The 26,889-nt window shown below is 38.8% G+C and overlaps 1 protein-coding gene across 2 annotated transcripts in view; it reads right to left on the bottom strand.

Annotated features, from left to right (window-relative positions):
• Positions 1 to 1,992: 1,992 nt before the first annotated feature.
• Positions 1,993 to 26,889, bottom strand: part of LOC126474139 (histone deacetylase HDAC1) — a 156,659-nt gene continuing 131,762 nt past the window's right edge. The window contains exons 9-10 of one of the 2 annotated variants that reach the window (XM_050101583.1): positions 18,124 to 18,236; positions 1,993 to 3,185 (exon numbers count right to left, since the gene is read on the bottom strand). In XM_050101583.1, coding sequence (XP_049957540.1) covers positions 3,115 to 3,185; positions 18,124 to 18,236 — 184 coding nt within the window. In that variant the 3' untranslated portion in view covers positions 1,993 to 3,114. The remainder of the gene's footprint in view (positions 3,186 to 18,123; positions 18,237 to 26,889) is intronic. The other variant, XM_050101584.1, reaches the window with a different exon arrangement.

The following is a 26,889-nucleotide window of genomic DNA, read 5'->3' as shown; positions in this document are numbered from 1 at the left end:
TGAAGAGTTACAGAAAAGGAAATGACTGATACTGATACATGGTACCCTTTGCCATCCATTACACAGTGGCTTGCGGAGTATGAATGTAGAGGTAGATGTAATCCAACTCCAGAGCTTGGCCCCATTTCAAGATAAAGTTCAGGTCGCAGCAATCAGTCCATTGAAAACCTCAGAAGTATTCTGACAAAGGCTTGCACTACAAACTTATGTTAGCCCCTATGCCTTCTTTAACCTGTAACAAATATGCACTTTGCCTTTCTACATTTTAATGCAACTGAAGTGAAGGAAATGCTGCTCATAACTTTCAAAAGAACATCGTGGAAACCTTATGTAGTTACACTTTTTCCTGGGCTCAATACATAAAATAATTATTTAATCCACTATACCAAACAGTATGGAATGGCTTTCATGTAGAGAAAAAGCAGAGGACTTCAGATGAAATCTTCTGGAATATCCTTTTTAATTTCTTTATTCTGTGACATGGTAACCATATTCCTTAATATAAATCCTCTTTTCAGCTAAGATGGAGTGCTGTATCTTTCATATCATAAAGAGTAATGTCTCTGACAACATTGTAATTTACACTATCTAACCACCTGTTAGAACATGGTTGGTGAATGCATTAGCACCAGTTGTAGTGCCTTTCTGAAATCCATTGACCACCTTAAAATGTTTTATTTTTCACATTCTGTTACACCTTTCTTCTGCATTTTCCCTTTGTCTCAACTTGTGCACTTTCTTGCAGCTTAGTTTCTCTCTGATCCGTAGTGTATAGACAACTGAATTATTTTAACTTAGTTTCCTATTTCCTGCTTTTATACTGCTAATAACATTTATTTTAAACATTCCTGAAGCTATAAAAAACAACAATGTATAGGTTTTTTTTTTTTTTTTTTGCTCCTACGGGTGTTCTTGATGAAACTGAAAGTTTACCTGCCTGTACCTGTGATTTCAGAAATGCTGTCATTTTCTCTTTAACAATATTTCAGCAACCTCCCTAGTTCTCTTCATTAGATATTGATCAAAAATTTTGTTGCTTGCTGTTTGGACTCCAACCAAACTGTGTTTGACAGTGGTTGGAGTACAAACAGCTAGCAATGGAAGTAGTGTGCAACACCTGAGCCCTGCCAGAAAGGTTGTCGAAATGTCATGTAAGCAGAAAATGACAAATCAGCTGTATACCCAGAGACCTGGATATCATATTTAAGTTTTCCTGGTGAACTGCATTTATCATACTTGAAATGAAAGTAGGAGGGGGGCAAGTCAATGCACTACAAAACATTCTTAATTTTATTAACTGGCCAGACATATTTGACATATCCAATAGCCACTATCTTACAAGAAGATTAAAAGGAAATATTCTAAAACAACAACACATCAAGTGAGAGAATAGGTGGAAGAGTTTAATGAAATTATTGTGCTAGTGTACTATAGAAAATTCACATGACAGACTGTTGGTTGGTTGGTTGTTTGTTTGGGGAAGGAGACCAGACAGCATGGTCATCGGTCTCATCGGATTAGGGAAGGATGTTGGCCGTGCCCTTTCAGAGGAACCATCCCGGCATTTGCCTGTAGTGATTTAGGGAAATCACGGAAAACCTAAATCAGGATGGCCGGACGCGGGATTGAACCGTCGTCCTCCCAAATGGACAGACTGTTGTATAATATACATTTCACTTCTTTATACAGATGAGGCCGGACTACTTACACTGTCTGTGCAGTTCTTCATAAACCATATTTTGGTGTATACTTGATCATAAATAATTTATGAGCATTATTACGTCATTTTCCGGACACTTACCTTGAACTTAGTTAGATCCATATAAACATAAGCAACTGGTATCAAATACATATCAGCCCAAAGGCAACGTCCATACTCCAAAAGAAATCATTTAGTTGCTGTTAACCTGCTTAATTGTGGCTGTTCATATTTTATGTAACACTGTTCTGACAAAATTAATGGAAAAGGTAAAATAAATATGACAAGTGGAGTATGAATCTGATAAAACAATTTATTTGTATCTATTCTAAATTTATATAAATAAGCAAGATAATTTATGGTTAAAACTTCATCTGAACTGTACAATGATATTCCTACTTACAAAGTCAGTCAAACAGACAAGAAAAGTGGTTCCAAAACAACTTGGTTTGTTCCAAAACCACTTAAAATGGCAGTCTGTATTACAGTTTATCCAACAGATAGAAAAGACAAAAATCTGTGTGAATCAGACACCAACTACAGAAGCAAATATTTACATCTTTTTATCAAAAATATCTATTAGCTTAAGTTGGATCACAATGTATCAAACAAAAATAAATGCAAGATCTATTACTTCCAAACACTGGATCCCAGTTTCATGTCTTTCATGACGAGAAACAAATACAAGAAAACAAAAATGACACCAGAGCAAATATATCATCCTGACCTTAAAATAATGTGAAGATATAAAATCCCCAATAAAAATTTATTTCTACCAGTTTTCACACAAAAGCTATTTAAAATAAGACACTTTTCAGAATACTGTCTAATCCACACTTTAAAAATTCTTAATATGAATTACCGTAGTCAAAACAGATTTGTCGTATCAAAAAATAAGCCTAATTCAAAATTCAAATAAGTCGCAAAAATTTATGAGAAGATAGTGACGTACTGAAGTTGATTTGCATTCATAATCAACTTCTTATGAGGGCACTGGGAAGTCAAATGAGAAGTTTTACTGTGTAGGCAATGAAAAGTACATTTAAAGTTCTTTTCTATAGCATATTTCATTTTGGCAACTGTCTTTAAAAAACAATCACATCAAAAATGTACAAAATAGTCCTCCACGGAGGATATTGCTGACAGAACACACAACAAAGAAAATGAATCAGTGCAATAAAAGTCTCATGAAATGATGAAAATGATCTTCATGCATCCTGGATTTCAAATGTCACCACACAACACCATTCACTTCAAATAATGCAAAGTGCACACAACTGTAGCAAATCGCCTGATGATATTCTTGTTTAAACTGTGTTAGAGAAAGGTTGATTAAATTAATGTACAACTTTGTACATTATGATTTAGTACATAATTATGAAAGCTACATTTCATTATAGTTTTATCACAAATTATCATGGATTCAGGTTTGACTCTTTCTTTAAGTCATCTGTAATTCCAGATTTGTCATCCTTCTCCACTTCACCTATAATTAAAAAATAAAACAAATGAACCTACAATAAAAACAGCACTGTCACATACATAAAGCTAGCTGTAGAGGAAGATGCTGCTACAAAGAATATGTAAAAAATTCAGAACACTTTCAGATTATCAGCAAAAGTTAACTAGCTTTCTTTTATAGAATATACTATTGCAGAAGTAACAGAGAGAGAATGTTAAAGTTTGTGTGTAGGTTTTTATGTAGCAAAACAACTTCAAATGCTACAGCTGAATGATGTGTATAGTCATTGTTACTATGATGGCAAAACATGCTATTAGTCTAACTTCTGAATACACCCTCATTATTTGTACATTTATGCAACACCTTAAAAGTATTTTCTTTATGGTACGATTAAAAGTCCATAAACCTGAAAATTTTAGTTTCACGTTCTGGAAGCAGGCTTCTGGCTACTGATGATATGAAGAAAGAAAACTACTGTACACAGGTCCTCTGAGCAGAAGAAACAGATGTGTGAAAAATGCCGAATATCATCATAGTTCAGCTATCTACTTAGTAATTCACCCCCCCCCCCCCCACACGCGCACACACACACACACACACACACACACACACACACACACACACACACACACACACTCACACACACTCACACTCACACACTCAATATCACACTCACTCACTTAGGCTCTTTGCCAATGTTATGTTTGGACTGAGTTGTGGCCTCAGCTCAGATGAGTGGAAAGGATGCAGGAGAGGAAACAAACAGGGGTAGATGGGGAAAGGGATAACTGTACACACCACCACCTTGTACTAGAACAACTAAATCAATATACAAACCACACTTGCCTTCTACTCCTTGCCTTATAGATTATGTGCATGACCTGTCATATTCGGCCCTTCACCATCTATCCTGATCCTGCCACCAGCACCTCACAGGGAGAGCTACTTTCAAAACAGTCATAATCCAACTTTGCTGCAACAACTGCTTGTCCATGAAGGAAATACCCCTGTTGTGGTCTTCAGTCTGAAGACTGGTATGATGCAGCTCCCCATGCTACTCTATCCTGTGCAAGCCTCCTCATCTCCAAGTGACTACTGAAACCTAAATCCTTTTTAATCTGCGTAGTGAATTCACCTCTTGATCTCCCACAACAATTTTTAACACCTACACTTCTCTCCAATACTAAATTGGTGATCCCTTGATGTTTCAGAATTAACTATCAACCGATACCTTCTTTTAGTCATGTTGTGCCATAAATTTCTTTTCTCCCTAATTATATTCAGTGACTCCTCAACTGTTCAGCAACACTATGTATCAAAAGCTTCTTTTCTCTCTTCTCTGAACTGTTTATCATCTATGTTTCACCTCCTTACAAGGCTGCAATCCAAGAAAATAACTTCAGAGAAGACTTTAAATCTACATCTGATGCTAACAAATCTCTCTTCTTCAGATACTTTTTTCCTTCTTATGCCAGTCCTCTCTGCTTCGGCCATCAACTGTTATTTTATTGCCCAAAAAGCAAAATTCATCTACTACTTTTGACATCTTGTTTCCTAATCTAATTTCCTCCAAATCACCTGATTTAAACTGCCTACATTCCATTACCATCTTTTTGCTTACATTCATCTTACATCCCTCTTTCAAGGTATTGTCCATTCCTACCAACTGTTCTTTCAAATTCTTTGTCGTCTCTGATAGAATTACAATGTCATGTCCCTGAATTTTAATTCCATCTCCAAATTTTTATTTGGTTTCCTTTACTGCTTGCTCAATCTGCAGAATGAATAATTTCGGGGAAAGGCTACAATCCTGTCTCACTCCCTTCTCAAACAGTGCTTGCCTCCCTTTCGCACCCCTTGACTTCATAATTACCACCTGTTATCTGTACAGTTGTACATAGCCTTTTATTTCCTGTATTTTACCCCTGCTACCTTCAGAATTTCTAAGACTATATTCCAGTCAATGTGGTCAAAAGCTTTCTCCAAGTCTACAGATCCTTTATATGTAGCTTTGCTTTTCCTTTACCAATCTTCTAAGATAAGTCTTAGGGTCAGTATTGCGTTGTGTGTTCCTACATTTCTCCAGAATCCAAACTGATCTTCAACCAGTTTTTTCCACTCTTCCATAAAGAACTTGTGTTAGTATTTTGCAACCAGAACTTATTAAACTCATTCTTCAGTAAAATTCACATCCATCAGCACCTGCTTTCTTGAAAATTGAATTATTACATTCTTCTTTAAGTGTGAGGGTATTTAATCTGCTTCGCACATCTTGCATGCCAAGTGGAATACTTTTCTGACTGGCTTTCCAAAGGGTATCGGTATTTCTATGGGAATGTTGCTTCCTCCCAGGGCATTTTTTCGATCTGGATCTTTCAGTGGTCTATCAAATTCTTCTCACAGTATCACTTCTCCCATCCCATTTTCATCTAAGACCTCTGCCCTTTTTATAATATTGTCTTGTACAGTCCCTCTATATACTCCTTCCACAATTCAGATTTCCCTTCTTTATTTAGTACTGGTTTTCCCTCTGAGCTCTTGATATTTATACAGCTGTTTCTAACAGGCCTTGTCTTTTTACCTATTTAATCCTCTGCTACCTCCACTATCTCATCTCTCAAAGCTATCCATTCGTCTTCTACTGTATTTCTTTCCCCTTTTTCGGCCAATCATTGCCTAATGCTCCCTCTGACACTCTCAACAACTTCTGGTTCTTTCACCTTATCCCATGTACTTACTTTCCTACCTTTTTGCTATTTCTTCAATTTTACAATTCATAGCCAATAAATTATGGTCAGAGTCCACATCTGCCCCTGGAAATGTCTTAAAGTTTAAAATCTAATTCCGAAACCGTTGTTTAACCTTTATATGATCAATCTGAAGCTTTCTATTGTCTCCAAGTCTCTTCCACATATACAACCTTCTTTCACGATTCTCAATTACGCTCTGTGCAAGGTTGTACCAGGTAGCTTCCTCTTTCTTTCCTTTTCCCTAGCCCTTAGTCTCTTCATCATCACACTTAGTGATTTAGTTTTTGATAGCAAGGAATGTTGTGGCAGCAGAAATTCATTGACAGATAAGTAAGGTGTATGGCCCCAAATCAATACATGACAGAGAATTGCGTAAGTGGGTGAGCGCTTTCAAGGACAGACAGAAAATGTTCAAGATGCATCATGATCAGGCTGACCATCCGCGAATTCAGAACATATGGTCAAAGTCATGGAAGAAAATACTTGTAAAGACTGGCAATTCACAATTTCAACTTTCTCACTGAAATTTTCAAATGTGGATAGAACAACTTTCAACAAACCGTCTCTTAAAAATTGCAATTTCGCAAATTGTATGCACAATGGGTTCCCAGGCTTCTTACTGACAAACACAAAATGGATCTAATGGCCAGCGCTCTTGAGTTTTTGGATTGATAGCATAAGGAAGGTGATCAATTTTTAAAGAACAGTATCACAGGGGATGGGACTTGAGTTTCTCACATGACCCCAGAGTCTAAATGTCAGTAAGTGGAATGGAGTCACACAACATCACCAGCCAAAATTAAGGCAAATAAGACAACCTCAACACACAAGGTTATGGCAACTGTGTGTTGCGATAGACATGGAGTCTAGTTTATGAAGCCAGGGACAACAATAAATGCAGCCACTTACTGCATGTCCTGACTGAACTTCAATGTGCAACACAGAATTAGCGATGTAGTCTTCTGAAGTCAATGCAGACCCCTTCTGCCATGCGCACCCAAAATCTTTTGGATTGGAACAGACTGCCCACCCATTGTACAGCCAAACATGGTGCCAAGTGACTTTCCCTGGAGTTTCTCAGCATCAAGTGCTTTGCAGAAGACAATGAGATGAAAGAAGTAGTCAAAGACAGGTTATCTATACAGGAAGCAGATGTCTATGACTTAGAGAAACAAATGCTTATAGAACTTTATCACAAATGTTTAAACAAATGTGGAAACTATGTAGAAAAATACTGAAACATATAAGGATGTAAATAAAATCAGTTTTTTGAAAAAGTCTGTGATGGTTCATGTTTTACAAGAAATCAGACCTTACTTTGTGAACAATCCCTATATATTACACTGTAGGAAATACTGCAACCACCCACAAGTTTTTTGAAATGATTTTATTGCACCATTACTTGTTTCAGCCCTGAGCCCATTGTCAGATGGTAGCATTGACTTCCTTACAAGTCTTACATTTGTGTCCTAAAATGTAACCAAGTTTTTGTGATTACTTAGTTTTACACTTGTATATGCTCTATACATCGTACTTACTTTATGAAAATCAAACCTCTGTCTTATAACATGCAAAGAATTGCTTTTCATCAAGTAAATACAATGTACACAGCATACGTAAGTGAAAACAATGCAATCACAAAAGCTTTGTTATATTTTAGCACACAAATGGTAAACCTTTTACAAATTATAAATCACAAAACTTTATTGTATTTTAGGATATAAATTTAAAACTTGCAAAGAAATCAACGCTATCATCTGACAATCGACTCAGGCCTGAAACTAGTAATGGTGCAATAAAATCATTTCAAAATAACTTGTGGCTGGCTGCAGTATTTCCTACAGTGTAATTTATGAAAACAGCGCAGGTTTTCTCTAACCAAAATCGATAAAATAACCCTAGTACAATTTTGTTGGATCATATGACTCCTGTGAGGTACTTTCAAATGCAGAGTGCTTTAAGGACTCGTACTTTCAGGGCTCTCTGTTGGGGCTACTGAGCAAGCTCACAATGAACATGAAGCTGTTAAATACAGACCAAAAATAGGTTCAGATTTTACAATTGAAAAAAAAAGAAAATGTTTTATCTGATAATTCTTAAAGCACACTTTCAGTTGTCATTAACATGTTGCCCCAGACTGGAAAAAGACCTAGAAACAGAAAACTCACCACATAAAGGGCATTCAAGGGGGCCGTTCACCAAAGAAATAACATTTATTCTAGTAGCAAGATTAGTCAAATTTATGACAATTTCTGTGACAACACTGTTTACACATTCAGAACAATCTTAACATCAGCTGTGTGCCCGACCGAGACTCGAACTCGGGGCCTTGCCCGCGAAAGGCAAAGGTCCCGAGTTCAAGTCTCAGTCGGGCACACAGTTTTAATCTGCCAGGAAGTTTCATATCAGCGCACACTCCGCTGCAGAGTGAAAATCTCATTCTGGAATCTTAACATCACTCACTCAGTATTCAAATAATACACTTTCTATTCTCCCTGCTCTGCAGACAAATGTCTTGGCTTGGAGGGGAACAGGCAGGGCAGGCCACAAGTGTGGGAGGGGAAGTAGCACATAATAAGCAGTGAATTTTTGCATGCCGCATTGGCCCAATATAAAACTATTTTTATGAAAATAAGGCCAAACTATATCTACTGCACCCCCCCCCCCTTTTTTACAACTTCCGATCACTTAGTATAGGAGCTACGCAAGCAGCAGAAAGTGGACATGCACTGTAGGCTACTGCGCAACTCTCGCACTACACACTCCGCCATTGCTGACCTCAAGGCATCAGTCTGCGTTGGACTACAGCTACGTAAACATGGCTGCTGTCATTGTGGCTCCTGCCAAGTGTGAATTGTGAAGTGTAATTCCATTTCTGCGAGCAGAAGGGAATAGAGCAGCAGAAATTCATCGGACAATGAGCCGAGTGTATGGTGATAACTTCATGACTGATGGTGTTGAACATGAATGGTGCCAAAAGTTTAAAGATGGGTGAAATGATGTGCATGACGAAGGGGGCCAAGGACGCAAGTCTGTTGTTACAGCCGAACTTGTTGAACGAGTTGACAGAGTGGTTAGAAAAAATTGTAGGTACATAACTGCTTTGTCTATGGAAATTCCAGAAGTTTCAAGATGTGTCGTACACTCTATCATAACCAAACATTTAGGCCACAAATACATTTGAGCTTGTCGGGCTCCAAAAACGTTGACGGACGCCCACAAGTCACTGAATGACGCCAGCTCTGAATTTCCTTGACCATTATCTTGATGAAGGAGAGAACTTTTTGAAATCAATTGTTACTGGAGATGAAACTTGGATCCAATACGACACACTGGGAACAAAACGACAATCACAACAAAGGCTGCATCCAAATTCACCAAACAAACCAAAAAAATTCAAAAAAACATTCAACAACAGAAAGGTTATGGCTACCATGTTTAGGACCAAAAAGGTTTGTTGCTTGTAGAGTTTATGCAGCCCAGAGCCACTATCAATACCGTTGCTTATTGTGAAACTTTACGACATTTGCGGAGAGCCATTCAAAACCTGAAGAGGAATGCTGACTCCAGGAACTGTGTTGATCCATGACAACGCTCGTCCACATACTGCTGGCACAACCCAATGGCTCCTTGAACAATTTCAATGGGACATTTTCGATCATCCACTGTACAGTCCGGACCTGGCACCCAGCAACTTTCACCTTTTCCCTGAACTGAAGGTGTGGCTAGGAGGGCAGCACTTTCAAACCAACGAAGATCTTCAAAACAACGTCAATGCTCATTTGACATCATTGGCGCCAACATTTTTTGAAGAGGGTACTGCAAAGCTTGTTCACAGGTGCGATAAATGTCTCAATCTTTTCAGTTATTATACTGAAAAGTAACCATAGTGAACAAAACTTCTGGTAATAAAATAATAGTTTTCTATGAACTTGTCTTTTATTTATTGCCTACCGGAGGTTTAAAAAATGGCTCTCGTATCATATCACTAACTTGCCACTTGCCGTTAGGGATCATAGTTATTATGATGTTTTGAAATTAAGAAACCTACAGCACTTAATCCAGAGAACTCTGAGTAAAAAGTGTGGTTACTTAATGGTTTATGTTCTGGACTACAGTTCATGTGTTGCTGTACACAAAATGCAGTCATAATACCGAAATTGCTTTTCAACACTAAGTACCGGATCTGAATAAAGCTCCTCTGGCAGCCATGCTATGGGTGATCCATGATTGACAAGTGTCGCTGTAGTTTCTGCAGGTTTCTCACTGTGCTAACAGTGTGCCGTCCAATGAATATTTCAAAGTTTTTGACCAGTAATGAAGTCAAGAAGCTACTGAATGATCTACTTGAAGACTCTGTTTATGAAGGGGACTTTTTGAAAAGAAACACAGTGATTTTGCTTCTGAATCAGAATCAGTTATGAAAACAATATTATTTCATAATCACCATTCCATTGTTGTACAGAATTTTGCTTGAGAAATCTACTACATTAACTACATTTCCGTTGTGTTTTCTGGTGAAATTCCACCTCTAACAGCGAATAATACACTGACACAAAAAAAAATTAATGTAGAGTAATGAAATTTCAGGAATACATCTGTCCAGGTAAAATATTTAAGTGATTACCACATTGCACGATCACAGGTTAGTGTAAGCACAACATAAGCCATTGCAAATGTGAAATGCTAGTACATAAACAACTGGTGTAACATGCGTTCACTGTGTTGCACAGTTGCCAGATATCAGTTTGTGGGATTGAGTTCCATGCACTTGGTCGGTCAATACAGGGATGGTTAATACTGTTTGTGGATGACGCTGAGGTTGTCCAATGACGTCCCGTATATGCTTGTTTGGAGGCAGCTCTGGTGATCAAGCAGGCCAAGGCAACATGTCGACACTCTTCAAGGCTTGTTGGGTTACACCATCAGTATGTGTATGAGCATTATCCTGTTGGAAAACACTCCCTGTAATGCTGTTCATGAATGACAGCACAACAGGTCAAATCACCAGACTGACATACAAATTTTCAGTTATGGTGCATCGAATAATCACAGAAGCGTTCCTGCCATCATACGAAATCATACCCCACACCTTAACTCAAGGTGTATGTTCAGTGTACCTAGCATGCAGACAGATTGGCTGCAGGCTCTCAACTGGCCTCCTAACCAACACATGGCCATCACTGGCACCAAGGTAGAACCACCTTTCATCAGAGAACACAACAGATCTCCACCCTGCCAATGAGCAGTGGTTTGGGGTCAGTGTAATGCATGGTAAAGGGCACCTGATTCAGAGCTGTCCTTGATGTAACCAGTTTGTAACAGTTCTTTGAATCACTGCACTGTCAATTCCAGCTCAAATTGCCGCTGCACATGCAGTACGACGTGCCAGAGCCATATGTTGAACATTATGGTGTTTCCCTCCCAGTAGTGTCTTGTGACCATCAGGAGCCAAGTCTTCTTGCAACTACATAGTCTCATGATCACTGCTGCTAGCAATCATGTTAAGAGTGGTTACATTCCTGCTAAGTCTTTCTCTAATATCACAGGAGGAACATCCAGCAAGTGACAATGAATATAGTCCTCAGGTTTTAGGAAATGGATTGAAATAGCTTCTCTCAACAGGGTGGAAGATGTATCTATCTCTCACACTGAGTAATAAACAGTAATCATACTTTTCTTAGAATTCCCTGCCAGGTGTCACAACGTCTTGTAATGTGTCTTACTACAACCAGCTCCAAATATACGTTAATTACTAATGAGAGTATTAAAATTTCCATTATTTTGCATATCAATGACTTTATGTCTCCCACTTCTCGATGGGATTATAGTGGAAACTTCCCATATACAACTGTAATATACAACTGTAAATTTGCTGATTTTATTCATTAAGTACAGCAACTCTTGCCACAATATTTTCTAGTCTTCTTAAATAATATGAAAGGTTCGCCTTCAAAATCAAAAAAGATATAGGAAATGTTGGAAATATGAGGAACAATAACTGTGTACAGACACATTTACCTGTTATGGAAATGTAATTCTGCTAGCAGAATTTACAATTTATATACAGTTTATACACAAGTCACGATCTGGTACCATTAGCCACAATGCACTAATTCAATTGAAGGAGGCTGTGAGAAGGAACAGATTATGGCCTTGAAGATGGAACCATTCAATCATGTACTATAAGTGGGTTATGGAAAACACTGAAAATCTAAATCTAAATGACAAACTAAGGAAAAATATATCTAAAAACAAAGATGATGTAACTTACCAAACGAAAGTGTTGTCCCTTTTTCCCCCTAAGGTAAGTATTTCCGCTCCCGGGATTGGAATGACTCCTTACCCTCTCCCTTAAAACCCACATCCTTTCATCTTTCCTTCTCCTTCCCTCTTTCCTGATGAAGTAACCGTGGGTTGCGAAAGCTTGAATTTTGTGTGTGTGTTTGTGTTTGTTAGTGTGTCTATCAACATACCAACACTTTTGTTTGGTAAGTTACATCATCTTTGTTTTTAGATATATTTTTCCCAAGTGGAATGTTTCCCTCTATTATATTCATATGACTAACTCTCCCATCACTGATCACTGACAAGATAAGCATAGTGTCTTACCAATGTACTTGGTACAATCTATAATACGGACAACATTGACAGGAACTTTCTGGATAGAATAAAAGTTCATCAATCAAATAATACATACATAAAGAAAACAATGTTACAAGTTAAAGAAAGAAGACAGATCAAATCTACAGGAATTTTGCAAATTATGTCTTTAGCGTCAATTGGGGTGAACCCAGATAACTGACAGTAAAGTATAGTAAGTACAATGAACAACAGTAACTATAATCAGACAGTGAATATGGTGATAAACAACTGTGGTTAAAGAAACAAGGCACTGCCTATAGCGATTATTATAAATCCACAACAAATTTTACATTGACTGTAGTTAATCGCCATTTGTATCTTCATACTGTTGTAGGCCTATTGCGATTCTAAAGCATTAGACAAGTTATCTCTGGCACTTTCAAAAATTATGATAATCAACATTGTAGTGGACTGCATGCATACTGAAATCCACATTACTGGGTACTATCTCAATGTTAAAGCAGACGGAGGTATACCATCCAGTTTGGTGCAAAGAGCATCCACTATGGGTGCTCTCCTCCAATCATGGTCCCACGTCAAAAGATGAATACAAATTGTTTGATGACCAACGGTGTCAGCAAACTCAAGAGACAACAAAGGCAATGGACTACACCACATGGCACAAAGGAAGTGATTATCTGACCATGTGATATCTTCAGTTTGTGCCTATCTGCAACTCGGCATCTGCGCTATATGGTGAGTAGCAACTATCCTTTTCATAATACTGTCACTATTCAATCATGGATTTTCCACTGTTTGTTATATGGGGAAGTTGTGTGATTAGAGTAGTGAGAGTCTCTGTGGAGGGTTTAATGAGGCAGCAGGGACCACAAACTCCAACAAGCACACTATAGTACTCCTCTCTACACATATCGTACACTGACAGACTGCCATTACTCTTGAAATATGTATGTTGTAAATAGAAACACAAGGTTCACTTTTACACCATTAGTTCAAATTCCACCAGAAGCTTCTTAAATTCATTTAGGCTGCATGGCAGTATAGCTACTATGTGAATAGTTGATGAAAAGCTCTTGGGTTTCAAGCTGGGTGGCTATGTTAAAATAATGCAATATTTTGATGACTGTCACACTCATGATCTTCTGGTGAAGAGTAATGATATTGCGGATATTGTAATAGTTATACCAGCAGTGCACCCCCGCCACCTAGCTGCAGGCAACCGGGTACTCTCTGGCCCATGAGCAGGGAGGTGGACTAATTGCAGTGTGGGGATAGTAGATGCACCAGAGGCTGTGATCGAATTTCAATTTGGAAATTCTGGAAGTATCTCACGTGTCCAATGGTTCTGGGCATGCTCTCATCATATCACCGCTAGTGCAGGATTACATGCTGCTGATTTAAATTGCTAAACTTCATCCCCACTGACCAGGTTTTCATGCCTCCTTGTTTCTATTGATTCCTTTATAATGTTGCCCAGTAGCTGGTGGCTTGGCATAGAACCTAAAAGTCAAATGTCTTGCCTTTTTTTTTATGGTAAGCCCTGCCATCACCAATTTCTCTACGATTCGCTGCAGTACATGCCTCACATACCCTCACAGCACTTCGAGATACAGCACTGTGTTTGCCCGATGTATTGGAGCCACATTCACAAGAGAGGCTGTATACCCAAGGTACATTTAGTCTTAGTGGGTCTTTTGCAGAGCCAAGGCACTCTTTCAACTTAAGAAGTTGTCATAAGACTGTTTTTTTATGCTGTATTTCTCAAGCAACCTCACAATTTTGTCCAAGAGTGGCCCCAAGTAGAGAAAGAAAGTTAGTCCCTTGTCTTCTTCCTCTTCTTCCCAGTTTGTTGCATCTTTCTTCTTGAATGCATTATTAATCTGTGCTTCACTGTACCCATTTTAATGACCACTTCCTTTGGGTGTTTTAGTTCAGGTATGAGGCTTTCCTAGTTGCAGATGAGGTGTGTCCTATGTACCAGAGTGGCTACCACTGTCTGCCATAGCACTGGACAGTGGCAGCTCATTGCACAGAAGTACAGTTCTGTGCGGTTCGTATTCCTATACACTGCAGGACCCACCATACCACATGCCTTCTTTTTCAGGCCCAACAAAGGGAGACAACAATTTTCCTTTATTTACAAACAGAATGCATTGTTCTGATGGCTACTGTTATGGTAGTCCAGAAATTAATCCTACACCTGTCTGCCATGCTCTCACACCACGATAGTATCGTCGACATAGTGGAAGTAGTGCTTGGGTTTTTGGCGAGCAGTTTGAAAGGCCATCTCCTCGAAGTGTTCCATGTAGATTTACAATCTCAAGAACCTGTGGGCATGTAGATTTACAATCTCAAGAACCTGTGGGAAGTCTACAGCCACTCCATCCTTCTCTTCATAAAAACTTCCATCGTATCTTAAGCAGGAAGTCAGTACATGTTCAAAAAGTTTATCTGTGGCTCAAAATGTTGAGTAAGGATCACCAAGGACGTTTGAAGAGGTCCTTTTGTGAATAGTGACATAATGTCTAAGCTCATGAGCAGATCATCTCTTTGTAGTTACATGTCTTCAAATACTTTCATGGAATCTGCAGAGTTCTTCTGGTGGTGACTCGTGTGTCCCACAAGGGGTTTAGTAGCATCGCCATATATTTGACCAGTCCATAATCATGCAAGTTGATGGTGTTGAGTATTGACTGCAAAGGAAACCTCTCCTTGTAAATTCTGGGAAGTTCACAAAGGCACCGTGGTGTCACTAGTGCCCTGGAATACAGCCACTTGCTCACTTTCTCTGGCAGATCTGAGCTCTTAAATAGAACCACAGTTTATCCGGTCATTGTCAAGGTTAAATCCTTCTGGAGTTTTTTGTGGGCCAGGTCCTTAATTACCATCTGAATGGTAATACTTTCATCTCTGTCAAGTTAGGGGACTTGTGTGAGTATTCCCTGAAGAAAGTCCCTAACATTAGTTTCCATTACATCAAATTTACTTTTACACTCCAACTTCATTGTACACATATTCATTTCTGTGAAAATAGTGGTGTCTTAAAATTTGGAAACAGTCAGGTTCGATTCACATTATCAGACTGTTACAGCTGTACTTTGTACTCAATAACTTCTGCTGTTCTCTGGTAGTCTGGAGGTGACAATAAGCTCTACTGTAGTTGCACTTGCAAGCAACGGTGCTCATACCAAATCCAAATCACAGGCTTTTGGGTGGAGAATCTTTCTTGCATATCACTTACCCACTCATAGGTACATTTCATCTAGTTTGTGTATGTAACTGCAACATTCTGCACGTGGATCTACAGCTTTTTGACAGTAACAGCTTTCATTCACAGCTGTACAACTGCCATTTAAATATGTAAGTTTATCTCTGTTTTTTAAAGAAACAGTGGCATGATGTAAAAACTTACTGGAGCCTATTTTTAGGACCATAACTTCACTGCACTAATAATAGTGCACCCTTTGACATTACACGAAAGACAATGCAATCTTCTATTGCCACCTTCCACTTGTCAATAAAAGAAAGTCTGAAATCATCCAACATAATCCAGATATTTATTTTTCATGGAGCTCGTGGGGAAGTTACAGCAAGGATCTCTCTTGTCCTTTGAGTCAAGTACATCGTCTGTCCACTTCCGTCTTTCAGACTGTGCGTACAGTACTTATCCCCATATCCCACATTGTTGCCAATTTTGTCATTAACTGCCAGTAAGTTAAGCTCCTAGACTACTTCAGCACCTTCACAATAGCAAACTAAAGCAACTCATCACATCATCTTAATTGCTTGGTAAATTTGAAACCATGCCCATCTAGTATAACACTTCACAGCTTACAAGTTATCATTAACATGGCACATTACTAGAAATGCATATTCAAAAATGATTCTCCTGTTCCACATATGTTAATGCGCAACGAAAGGTCAAGTCCCTATGTACACTATCTGGTAACAATCATTAGTGTCTTAGGACCCATCATCATCGGTGCCAAATTGTCCACACTAAATATCACACACAGCAGAACAGTTTCAATCACTCTATCCAGTGACAAAAGAGATGGAACTAAGCAACTCTCTATTCAACTGATTAAACAAAAAATTAAATTTACAGAAGAACATTACACACTGCAATAAGGTTTTCAAGATCTTACTTCAAATAATTATTATAATTTTGAAATCTCTCCAAAACCAACAGCTTGAGACCAACACCACAGTTCACGACTTTTCAAGTACTCTCACTGCATGCAAAATGTTGTCAGCTGCCAGTATGAGCACAAACTTTCCAGCTGGCATTAAAAATAATTAAATGAAAGAATCTGCAAATGAATCACTCCCAACCACAATGTAATTACGGAAGTCCATAAACAATAATCAGACAAAAAATTTGAACTGAATGAAAACATTTGAAAACATTTGTTAACGCAACAGGAGCATCTACTTACCAGCATAAAACAGTAACAACTAGAGCTAGTCAATTAACATCCAAATTTAAGAAGAAAGTATAATCTTTTTTCACTTTTTAATATATATTTTATCTTCAGAAGAGATGAACAGGTAAATAAAGGTGCTAAAAGGAAAGAAAAGTCATTCCTCTTTTGGCAGTAGATAGGTAAGCAATATTTCTTAGGATTCAATTTTATTTCTGCTTTAGCCAATTCAATGAAAAAATGACTACTGCACTGACAGGCTATAATTAACTCCAAACTATTCATCTCCCAGCAAGTTGATACACCTAACTTTTACACACACTATAACAATCAGGAGTACACAAGAGAATCTGCAAAATGGTTAAGGAAGAAATCCAAAGCAACACTCACTCACAAAGTACTTCTTACGATGAAGAATTCCACATGCCAGTTGTCCACATGCTACCCTTACACACCACCAACTTGACATCACAGGTAACCTTGATAAAACTGTACACTCATGCATAATGCACAGGGATGGAAATCAAGATCCAGAATGGAAGAGACTGTAGCAGACTTTTAAGTCTTTAAGGTATACGCAGATGATTCATCTGAAAAGAACTGTTCAAGAACCTATATTGATGTTCTTGCCCATTAAGCTATTTTTACTTGTCATAAACATTTGACTCAGCTACATATATTTTCAGTGGTGACTGATCCAGTCATCACATTCTTTCTTCCATGTTTGTTAGTTCTGTAGGACAAGTGGAAGAGTATTTGCTGAGTTGGGAATGAAAGGAACAGACAAACTTTCTGTGACAACTGCTCAGATGGCTCAATTGGAAAAGCGGAGCATTCTGTTGCGAGTCTCACATTAAGATTTAACCAATGGGAAATACAGAAAATATAACGTACACTTAGTTTCAAATTTGAAATTAAAGTCAAATCTGAAAGAGTTAAGTGTTCTTGAAATGAAAAATTAGTGCAGCTTTGCTGTCAGAAATTTAAGAACAATTCCAGTTTCCCCAGTTTAATGAATTTTTCCACTGGTTCATTACCGGTTTCATACTCGTATAATAAAAGTGTAAACAAAGCAAATTTTACAGAAATTTGCTAATGAGGCAGCAAGATGCAAACATACTATAAATTTGCATTCAATAATATATTACATCACATAATTTCTTGCAACGCATTTAAAATTACCTTTTGTCTCCATTTTTGTGATATCATCTGGTTTCGTCTTTTCATCTGGGTCAGGCTTTTCTGTTTTGGGCTCCAGTTTGTCAAGCCTAGGTCGTTTCCTCCCTTTGAAGGATCTGAACAAATAAAATAACTATGTTACACAGATCACTATGTTGCAACTTTTTTATAATGTGACAACATGAAAATATAATACGGAAATTCTTAAAACTGCAATGTGCATAATGTTTGGTTTTTCAACTGTTTATCTGATTCTTGGCTTTTTCAAAGTGTCAGAACACAATGACTTACAATGCACTCAGTGCTGTTCTCAAAAGGAACAAAAATCTGCACTATTCTACAGGTATCATGACAGCTTCACTTATTACTCAATACAGAACAAATGACCAACATAACACACTTTTAGCACTGTAGAAGCAGTCTGTTAGGACAAGAACAGTATTTTGATTGCTGACGTTTGCCTTTGGGGACAACAACCAATGAGCCTGCAAACTGTAAATGACTGGGAAAACTTTTCAGATCCAACAGAAACAAACAAAGAAGCATGGTTGACAAGTTTTCAGCTGAATAGCAAAACCTAAACACACTAGGATCCTAATTCAAAAACTTCTTCAGCAATTGAAACGGGTGACGGTTCACTCTCTCTATTGTCCACATTCGACATCAAGTGACTTCCACATTTTTCCTGAGATGAAGTTACTGTATGAACAGTGTTTCACCACAAATAAGGAACTGTAAGGCTGCGAGATACGAGAGCTTGGCAGAAAGATAACAAGAATTTTTTTACAGAGGGCATAGGAAGATTGTTATACACTTATCACCAATGTTGATATTCAAACTTGTTTTAATTCCCAGTCCTATACAAGACTGAAAATAGAAATGGCTCCGAATATATCTTGCATCTTGCAGTAGAAATTTCATTGTTATAAATTTAAGGACAGATTACCAGGATTCCATTGTGAACCTTTACCCTCCCAGTCAATCTCTTACCTACTAAACTATAACCTGACTCAAGGCTTCAAAGTGTCAATCTCTCTCTCAATTTCCAACCTCTGGCACACTAGCCCAGCAAAGTATGCGAGAGTTTTTATGGAAATTGGAACTTAGGGAAAGAAGAGATACTGGCACATTCAATACATGCCTGTACAGTTTATAGCAAGAGAAAAGGGTTTTGAGCTAGTGTACCCATTCAGTACACACTACTGATCTGTCTAGTGAGTTAATAAGGCAACTGTGTTACATATTCAGCAAAAGCCATACAAACACACATGGGATGGAGAAGGTTGAGGCTTACCATTCAGAAAGAAAACTTTGTTGAGTGTGTGAGTGAAAAACTTGGAAAATGGTAGATCCACAATCTTCAAATTGGGATGAAAGATTTTCATGTGCCACATACAACATTGTTCCAAACTGTTACCGACATACTAGATGATGGGAAACTGTCTTCAAATTGAGTTCTAAAACCCTGGATTGTATCTGAATTAATATCAGAGGCGCACTGAGGAAACCATCTGAAGAGACACTGGTTTAATCTAGCACTGTCCATGTGGACAAGAGGGTGTGTGTGTGTGTGTGTGTGTGTGTGTGTGTGTGTGTGTGTGTGTGTGTGTGTGTGTGTTCCCATGATGTGGAGGGTCAAGACAGCAGCAGACGAAGTTTGTCACACAATTCCCTTTCTTCCTTTATCCTATACTGACTCTGCCCTTTGTTTCAGAGATATGGACTTTTTAGTACTGGTATACAATCAGCACAGGGGAAGAATATCTTCGAACCAAATCTTGGAATTGGCATGTCTGTTGAGACACAAACACAATGCAATTGGAAATGAGTGGCATGTGCCTACAGCTGACCTGACTCCATACACCTTGTGTTGATGCACCTGGGGAGGCAGGCAGCAAGGCTGAGAGGGTAGCATGAATAGTGGGCAAGTTTGTTGGTACCTAAATGGCATCCCAACTGTAGTAGCATCAAAAGAGGCCAACACTGATCCATGTGCAACCACATGGAATTAACATGGGTAGCAACAGTTTACCAGTTGTAAATCTGCACAAATGTACATATGTGCGTGCATCGAAGATTGCTACTGACAGTGGGAGGGCCTAGCATTGGTCCACTGGTAAATCACTGCCTACTTCACGCTAGGCAGTCCCCAGACAATAAGGTGCTTGCCTGTCCCGGCACTGATTATTCCGTTTGGATGTATGCAACACTAGCATTGATAGCAACATATAACATCCACACTACAGTGTAAGGCTTCCTGGACACCTGTGGAAGCTCTCAAGATCCATGCAAAACAGCCATCAGCAACCTTGAACTAATCAGGCTTAATATTGCTATACCAACCTTGAAAGAAACCAGGCTACCAAATGATGGTTCAGTACAGGAGGAAAATTAAATTTTTTTTTCTGGAAGACAAAGGACACTGCGAGTCTCAGACAACAGTGTCCGATTAGCTGCTTGCATGATCCATTGAGCACCTTTAAAAGCCTAACTGGGATCTCAGAATGCATTATGACTTTGCATTTGTCAACTAGCAGCAGAGCAATAACACTGAGAGCGGTATACACACCAGTGCTGACCTCTACTGCAGACATAAAATGACCAGTTTTTTTAACATCTCAGTGAAATGGTGCAGGGTCTGCACCCTGTGGACCGACTGTGCATTCTTGGTGACTTCAATGCCCATACTGTATGTGATTCTGCTGCTTGGCCTGCTGCTTGGCCAGACTGCATAGCTATACATGGGGTGAGGAAGATGAATGAGAATGGTTTACTGCTGCTTGAATTTTGTGCCAAATACCATTTGTGTGCCACTAACACATACTTTAAATACAAGGCGAGTCACAAGGTTTCTTGGCTGCACCCTTGCTCCAAACATTAGTATCACCTACATCTGATTTTAACTAAGAGACAAGTGCTCTGGCATTTTCTTCACACATGCTCCTTCCATAACACTGACTGATACTGATTATACAGCAATAGTGACAAAAGTGCACTTTGTGCTTAACACTTTCAACACTGTCCTCTTTACACCGGGCACTTGGCTGTGAACTGGCATATTTAATGGATGTTTGAAATTAGATTGCAAACAACAGAAAAATGAGAGGAATATGGTTTTTGCATGATTTAAAAGGAAAAAGTAAGAGCTTTACATGAATGTGAGTATTTTAGAATATAAAATACAAATGTGTGTTATAATTAATAAAAGAAAACACAAAAATGTCGTGGATAAAAAAGTTTTACGTGGTCTCTCTCTTGAGTAATGCCATTATTACTGTATCTAAATTTAAAACAAAATATCACTGAACTGTATAACAGCAGGTACCTATCTTTTGTTTTTTAGTTTTAGTGTTTTGAATATTCGTCGCAAACCTTTCCTGTTTTTTATTACAGTTACCACTCCACGAGCTTTATTTTCCCACAACATGTCCAAAAGAGATGGACTGGTGTAGTACCTATCCATATAAATGCAATATCGTTTGCCAAAGTACTGTGAACACAACCTTTTTACAAGGCCCTGGATACTATTGCCAACACTGCCTGCAGAACCTGTGTATAAATCACAGTTTAGCATATAACCAGTTGATGAATCGCAGAGAGCATACAATTTTATTCCATATTTATTGGGTTTGTTTTTCATGTATACTCTGAAGCTTGTTCTACCACGAAAGGGACACATTGCCTCATCTATTGTCAGATTCATGCCTGGACGAAAACTGATTTTGCTTTTATTCACAAAGAAATCAAACAAAGGCCTCACTTTGTGAAGTGGGTCGTGCTTTTCTTCATCTCTGCTAATGAATGTAGCATTGTCATTCAAGTGTAACATCGACAATGTAGCGCAAAATCAATCACGTCTCAACAATTTACTCGCAAATCCTGTCTGCGAAAATGGGTCTGTTGACCAATAATCACTGATTTTTTGGCAATTTGACGACCCACGTATGCAAAATAATACTGCGAAACCAGTAAATCTCTTGCAATTTTACTGCAGACCACTTATGCCAAACAGAGTTTATTTTCAGGCTACCTTTGCGTTTCACTACCGTAATAACGTTACCAGCGTACCGAATCGTTTCACTTTTGATGAGCCGAATAAGGTCATCAAAGAAATAACTAAAATATTGAAGCTCCTCAGTGGCATCTGAAAAATGTGATGCTACACTGACTACTTCCTGGAAATCTGGTAGTACTGGCCGATCATCTAGTTCCGACCAGTGATCAATGATCAGTGAGCCACACACGACCAGGTACCACAGATGGTGACTGACGGTCTGTACCATTGTCTACATAGAAAAAAAATAATGCTGAGATTGGTATTAAAAGGTACTAAATGCAAGTGAAGTAATGAACACTACTCACAATACAAAATGCGCTAATGAACTCTTCACTTTATAAACAATCGAGACATATACATACCCGAATCATCACTTGTACTTTCGTCTGGAGAGTACAAATCTTCTTTGTCAGAATTGTCAATTTCAGATCCTGCATCTCCATAAAGAATATCTAAGATCTCTACCTCCGTCAACTCGCTGCGCGATATTTTCACGGTCGTAAACATCTGTGAATGAACTGCAGGTAACTTCGTCTTTGCAGTGCTCACAACCGCTACCAGGATGAGAGAGCCGATAAGTGCTTGCCTCTTGCGGAAGAAGAATGAAATACATCCACATTAGTTGACGAACTGCTTTGGAGACCAGCTAAACGCACCTTATGGAGCCAAATAAAGGCTCGCCCGTACGGTATACGGGCGCCGTCGCCAACGTCAGGGCGGCCACGCCCGTATGGCGTACAGGCACCGTGCTCTAAGTGTTAAAGGGATTCACTCTGCTAAAACACTTTGTAGAATCAAAATTAACCTTTGCAAAACTAAGGACCCTACAACAGTAGAAATATTTGCTGATGAAGTTCACAAAAAAGTTAATACCTGGAATGTAAACACACCCATTGCCAAAGATTGGCAAAAGATCAAGTCACTTCTTACCATTACAGCTGAAACTACTTTTGGAAATTTGAAAGTGAAATGCCTGGATGAGTTCTTCAAGCAAGGTGATATCCTGAAACAATTCCTCGATTCTAAATTTCTGCCAAGTTTTAATTGGCACTCAAACCCTTGCAACAATACCTGCAGTAATCTAAACAAAGCAAAAGCAATCATTCAGCACACCATCTGCAACTGAAGAGGGTTACTGGCAATCATTCTTCCCGCAAACTATTCACGATGAATAGAAAGGGGGGGGGAAGTGACAATGGAAGATAAAGTACCCTCTGTTACACACTGCAAGGTGGCTTACAAGGTATAGATTTAGATGTAGGAGACATATTAAAAAAGTGTAAGAGTACAGGTGTGTTTCTATGCTGGAAACCTTGGTCGAGTATACTCAGGTATCAAAAGGGAACTGGACCTGCCTCTAAGAAGACTGCTATGCTTACAGAACAGTCATCATGAATTGTTATCAACTGTGCAGCCTATAATCACATTTGGCCAACATAATCTTAAAAGCAATAGGTGAAATTTCTCAAATGTCAACTTGCCACCAGCTGGACAGCATGCCTCCTAAGGAGCAGCTTCAATGAGCTGTTGTGCTGCTTAAATGTGGGAAATGTCCTCGCAAAGTGGCCATCCGCACAGAACTTGTCAAAATGCTCTGCAACCTTATACTGAAATGTCCGGCTGAGAGTACTGTACCACAAAACAGTCCTTGTGGTGCTGTGAGAGTGTGTACCCCGATCTCAACCTGGGTTTCGAGCTCAGCAAATTACTACTGATATGACCTTCACACTCCATCAAATTTAAGGAAAGTTGTGCAAGCAGAAGATTCAATTGTTCATTGCTTTTATCAACCTACATAAGACAGGACAGGGAGATACCACTGTATACTTCACTAATGAAGGTAGGGTCTCCTCTAAATCTCCTCAAGATGATCATGGCTTTTCACAATGATATAAAGGGTGCTGTGGTATCTGCCAGAAGCACATCTGACGTGTATGTTGTGCAAAGATAAATTTATCAAGGCTGTGTACAAGCCCCTACCTTGTTTGGTATATTCTTCTTGCTACTTCTCAAAGTTGCTTTTGGCAAACCATACCTGGGTATCCACTTACATACCAGGACTAACAGGAAACATTATAACTTCCCACTACTATGATCCAAGTGCTGTTGTGAGAACTTTCTTGTAAGTAGACTTTTACACACCAAGAGTGCAGCATTCGTAACACATACTCAGAATGACCACCAAAGGCTCACGGACAAATCTGCTACTGTGTGAAAGCTGTTCTCTACATCTGTGAATGTGAAGAAGATTGATTATGGCATGAGTACACACGGATATGCCTGCCGTAAATTGGATAGCTCTTTGTTGAACATAGCCTACAAATTCTGCCACCTTGGCTCAGAAGTGTCAGAGAATCTCTCTCTGGACAATGAAATATTTGTGAGAATTGGCAAAGTGGCAAATACTTTGAGAATCAGCTCTGCACAAGAGTATAACACAACAAAAATATTCATTTATTGAGCATGTACGCTAAGCATCCTCTTGTACGTGCCAAGAGTTAGACATCATACACTAAACAAGAACGTCAGCTTGACAGCTTTCATCTGCAGTGCTTAAAAAATATTCTAGGTAGTACATGGAGGCACCATGTGACAAATGAGACAGTTACAAACACTGCAAAGTTACTAATGTCACTGTAACTCTCACAGAATGTCTGCTTTGGTGGCTTGGAAACTTACACAGTATGGACCACTCCCTTCTTCGCCAATACATACTAAACTCCTGTCTTCACCACCACATACTAATTGATTAGATAGCAGCACGTGCCAAAGGACCACCAGGAAGACCTGCATTGTGCTTCCAAGATTGCACTCAGATTCACATGACCACTTTTAATACCAACTGCAATAAATGGGAAGGGGAGGTGCTCACCAAAGACCACAGCAGATCAAGGAAACTTGTCAAGGATGGCAGCAAGTGTCATGATGGCACCTGGCTATCCGGTTATCTGTGACGTGAGCGAGCAGACAAGTGCTTACAAAAAACCTCATTTCGGGTTGATATACACTTTCTCAACATATGGGCACCAAGGTCGGCCCTCACATTGCACTTCAGAGACATCAACAAAAGTGCCTGTAGGATGCTACTTGAATTTTCTGTTAGGAAGTCTTGGACGATTATGATGATGGTGGTGGTGTTATCTGTATAGAGTCCAAAGAGCAATCCATACAATGGCATCATTCGAAAGTTCCGAACTCAAAAAAGGAAAATATAATCTTCACAGAAAGTGGTAGTATTTTGTGTCCAATAATGTATACTCTTTGTACATTTTGTAGGACTGAAAATATCAGTGAGGCCCAAAGTGTTCTGCCAAACACTACAAGAACTTAGAAATCATTCAAAATCATCAGCACAAAAAGTTGATCCAGAATTTTCTTGATTAATGTTAATGCATAACCACAAACAGATGCTATGTTCAGAAGATTGGAAACTTTTGGGGGAATCTTTTTGAATACCCCTCCCTTACATTCCAGCAACTGCCACAGCCATCTAAATCTCATGAAACCGATCGATTCATAATCAAACACTTAAACCTTCAGTTATGAACTGGCTGAAATCAGAGGAATGAGAAGTCTTCACAGATAGCTTCTGGAATGCATGCAACAAAGTTCCTGAGCTCATATCTGTCCCAGAAAGTGGCAGCCCCATGTTTCTAATGACCCCATATTCATACAAATTAGTCACAGAGTTATTCAAAGACAGCATTAACTCAATAGCATGCAAATACCTCAAGCATAGGTTAGAAGTACAGGATGTCTCAAACAGGACTGAACAGATTTGAAAATTCATACAAATTAATTCATAGTACATACAGATGTGATTTTAGTGTCAATTTGAAGGGAAATACATCAAGATTTGTGTCGCGTAGTTCACTAGCACCGAATCGGACCGTAAGGACCGCTAGTGGCAGTTGCATTAAAGATGTCTGCCTTCACTGGACCCGAGTGTGCTAGCTGTGTGTTTTGGTTTGAAAAATCGAAGTCAGTGACAACAGTTCAGCATAATTTCCATACCCAGTACGCTAAAGATCTTTCTAGGAGGCCTACAATTTATGAGTGGCATAAATGGTTTGTAGAAACAGGGTTCTATGAGAGAACCATCAACGGAATAGTGTACCTGGATATGTTATAACTATTTTTGATATCACAGATCAATTGATGAGGATCACCAAGAATGAAATGTTTACTTCGTGCAAGACCGTGCACCACCCCACTATCTGGCTGAGATCCGGAATTTTCTCAGTGACCGCTTTCCAGGTCAATGGACTGGCTGTGATGTGCCATTTGCATGGCCCCCATGTTCCCCAGACCTGATACCACTCATTTTTTTCTTTTTTCTTTTTTATGGGGATCCAACGTGGATAGTGTGTTTGTACCTCCTTGCTGGCTTCTCTACCTGAACTTAGAGCAAGAATGTATACCACCACAGAGCAAATTACACTTGCATTACTACATTGAGTTTGGGAAGAAATTGACTTCCAATGGGATGTGTGCAGGATAACCAATGAAAGCCACAAACAACATCTTTAGTTTAACATAAAAAAACTTTGTTTCCCTACAAAATAACACTAAACCTAGCTCTATATCTTCTCTCAATAAATTTATATGGATTTTTAAAACTGGAAAGTCTTTTTTTGAAACATCCTGGAAGTGCTGACAATCTGACCAGTACTGACTTGGGAAACAATGCATATGTTATCAGTGGTCTTGTG

The sequence above is a fragment of the Schistocerca serialis genome, chromosome 4, assembly GCF_023864345.2.
Source record: "Schistocerca serialis cubense isolate TAMUIC-IGC-003099 chromosome 4, iqSchSeri2.2, whole genome shotgun sequence".
In the NCBI taxonomy this organism is placed as follows: domain Eukaryota; kingdom Metazoa; phylum Arthropoda; class Insecta; order Orthoptera; family Acrididae; genus Schistocerca; species Schistocerca serialis.
The sequence above is the reverse complement of the archived record's forward strand: the minus strand, read 5'-3'. Positions and strand labels throughout refer to the sequence as shown.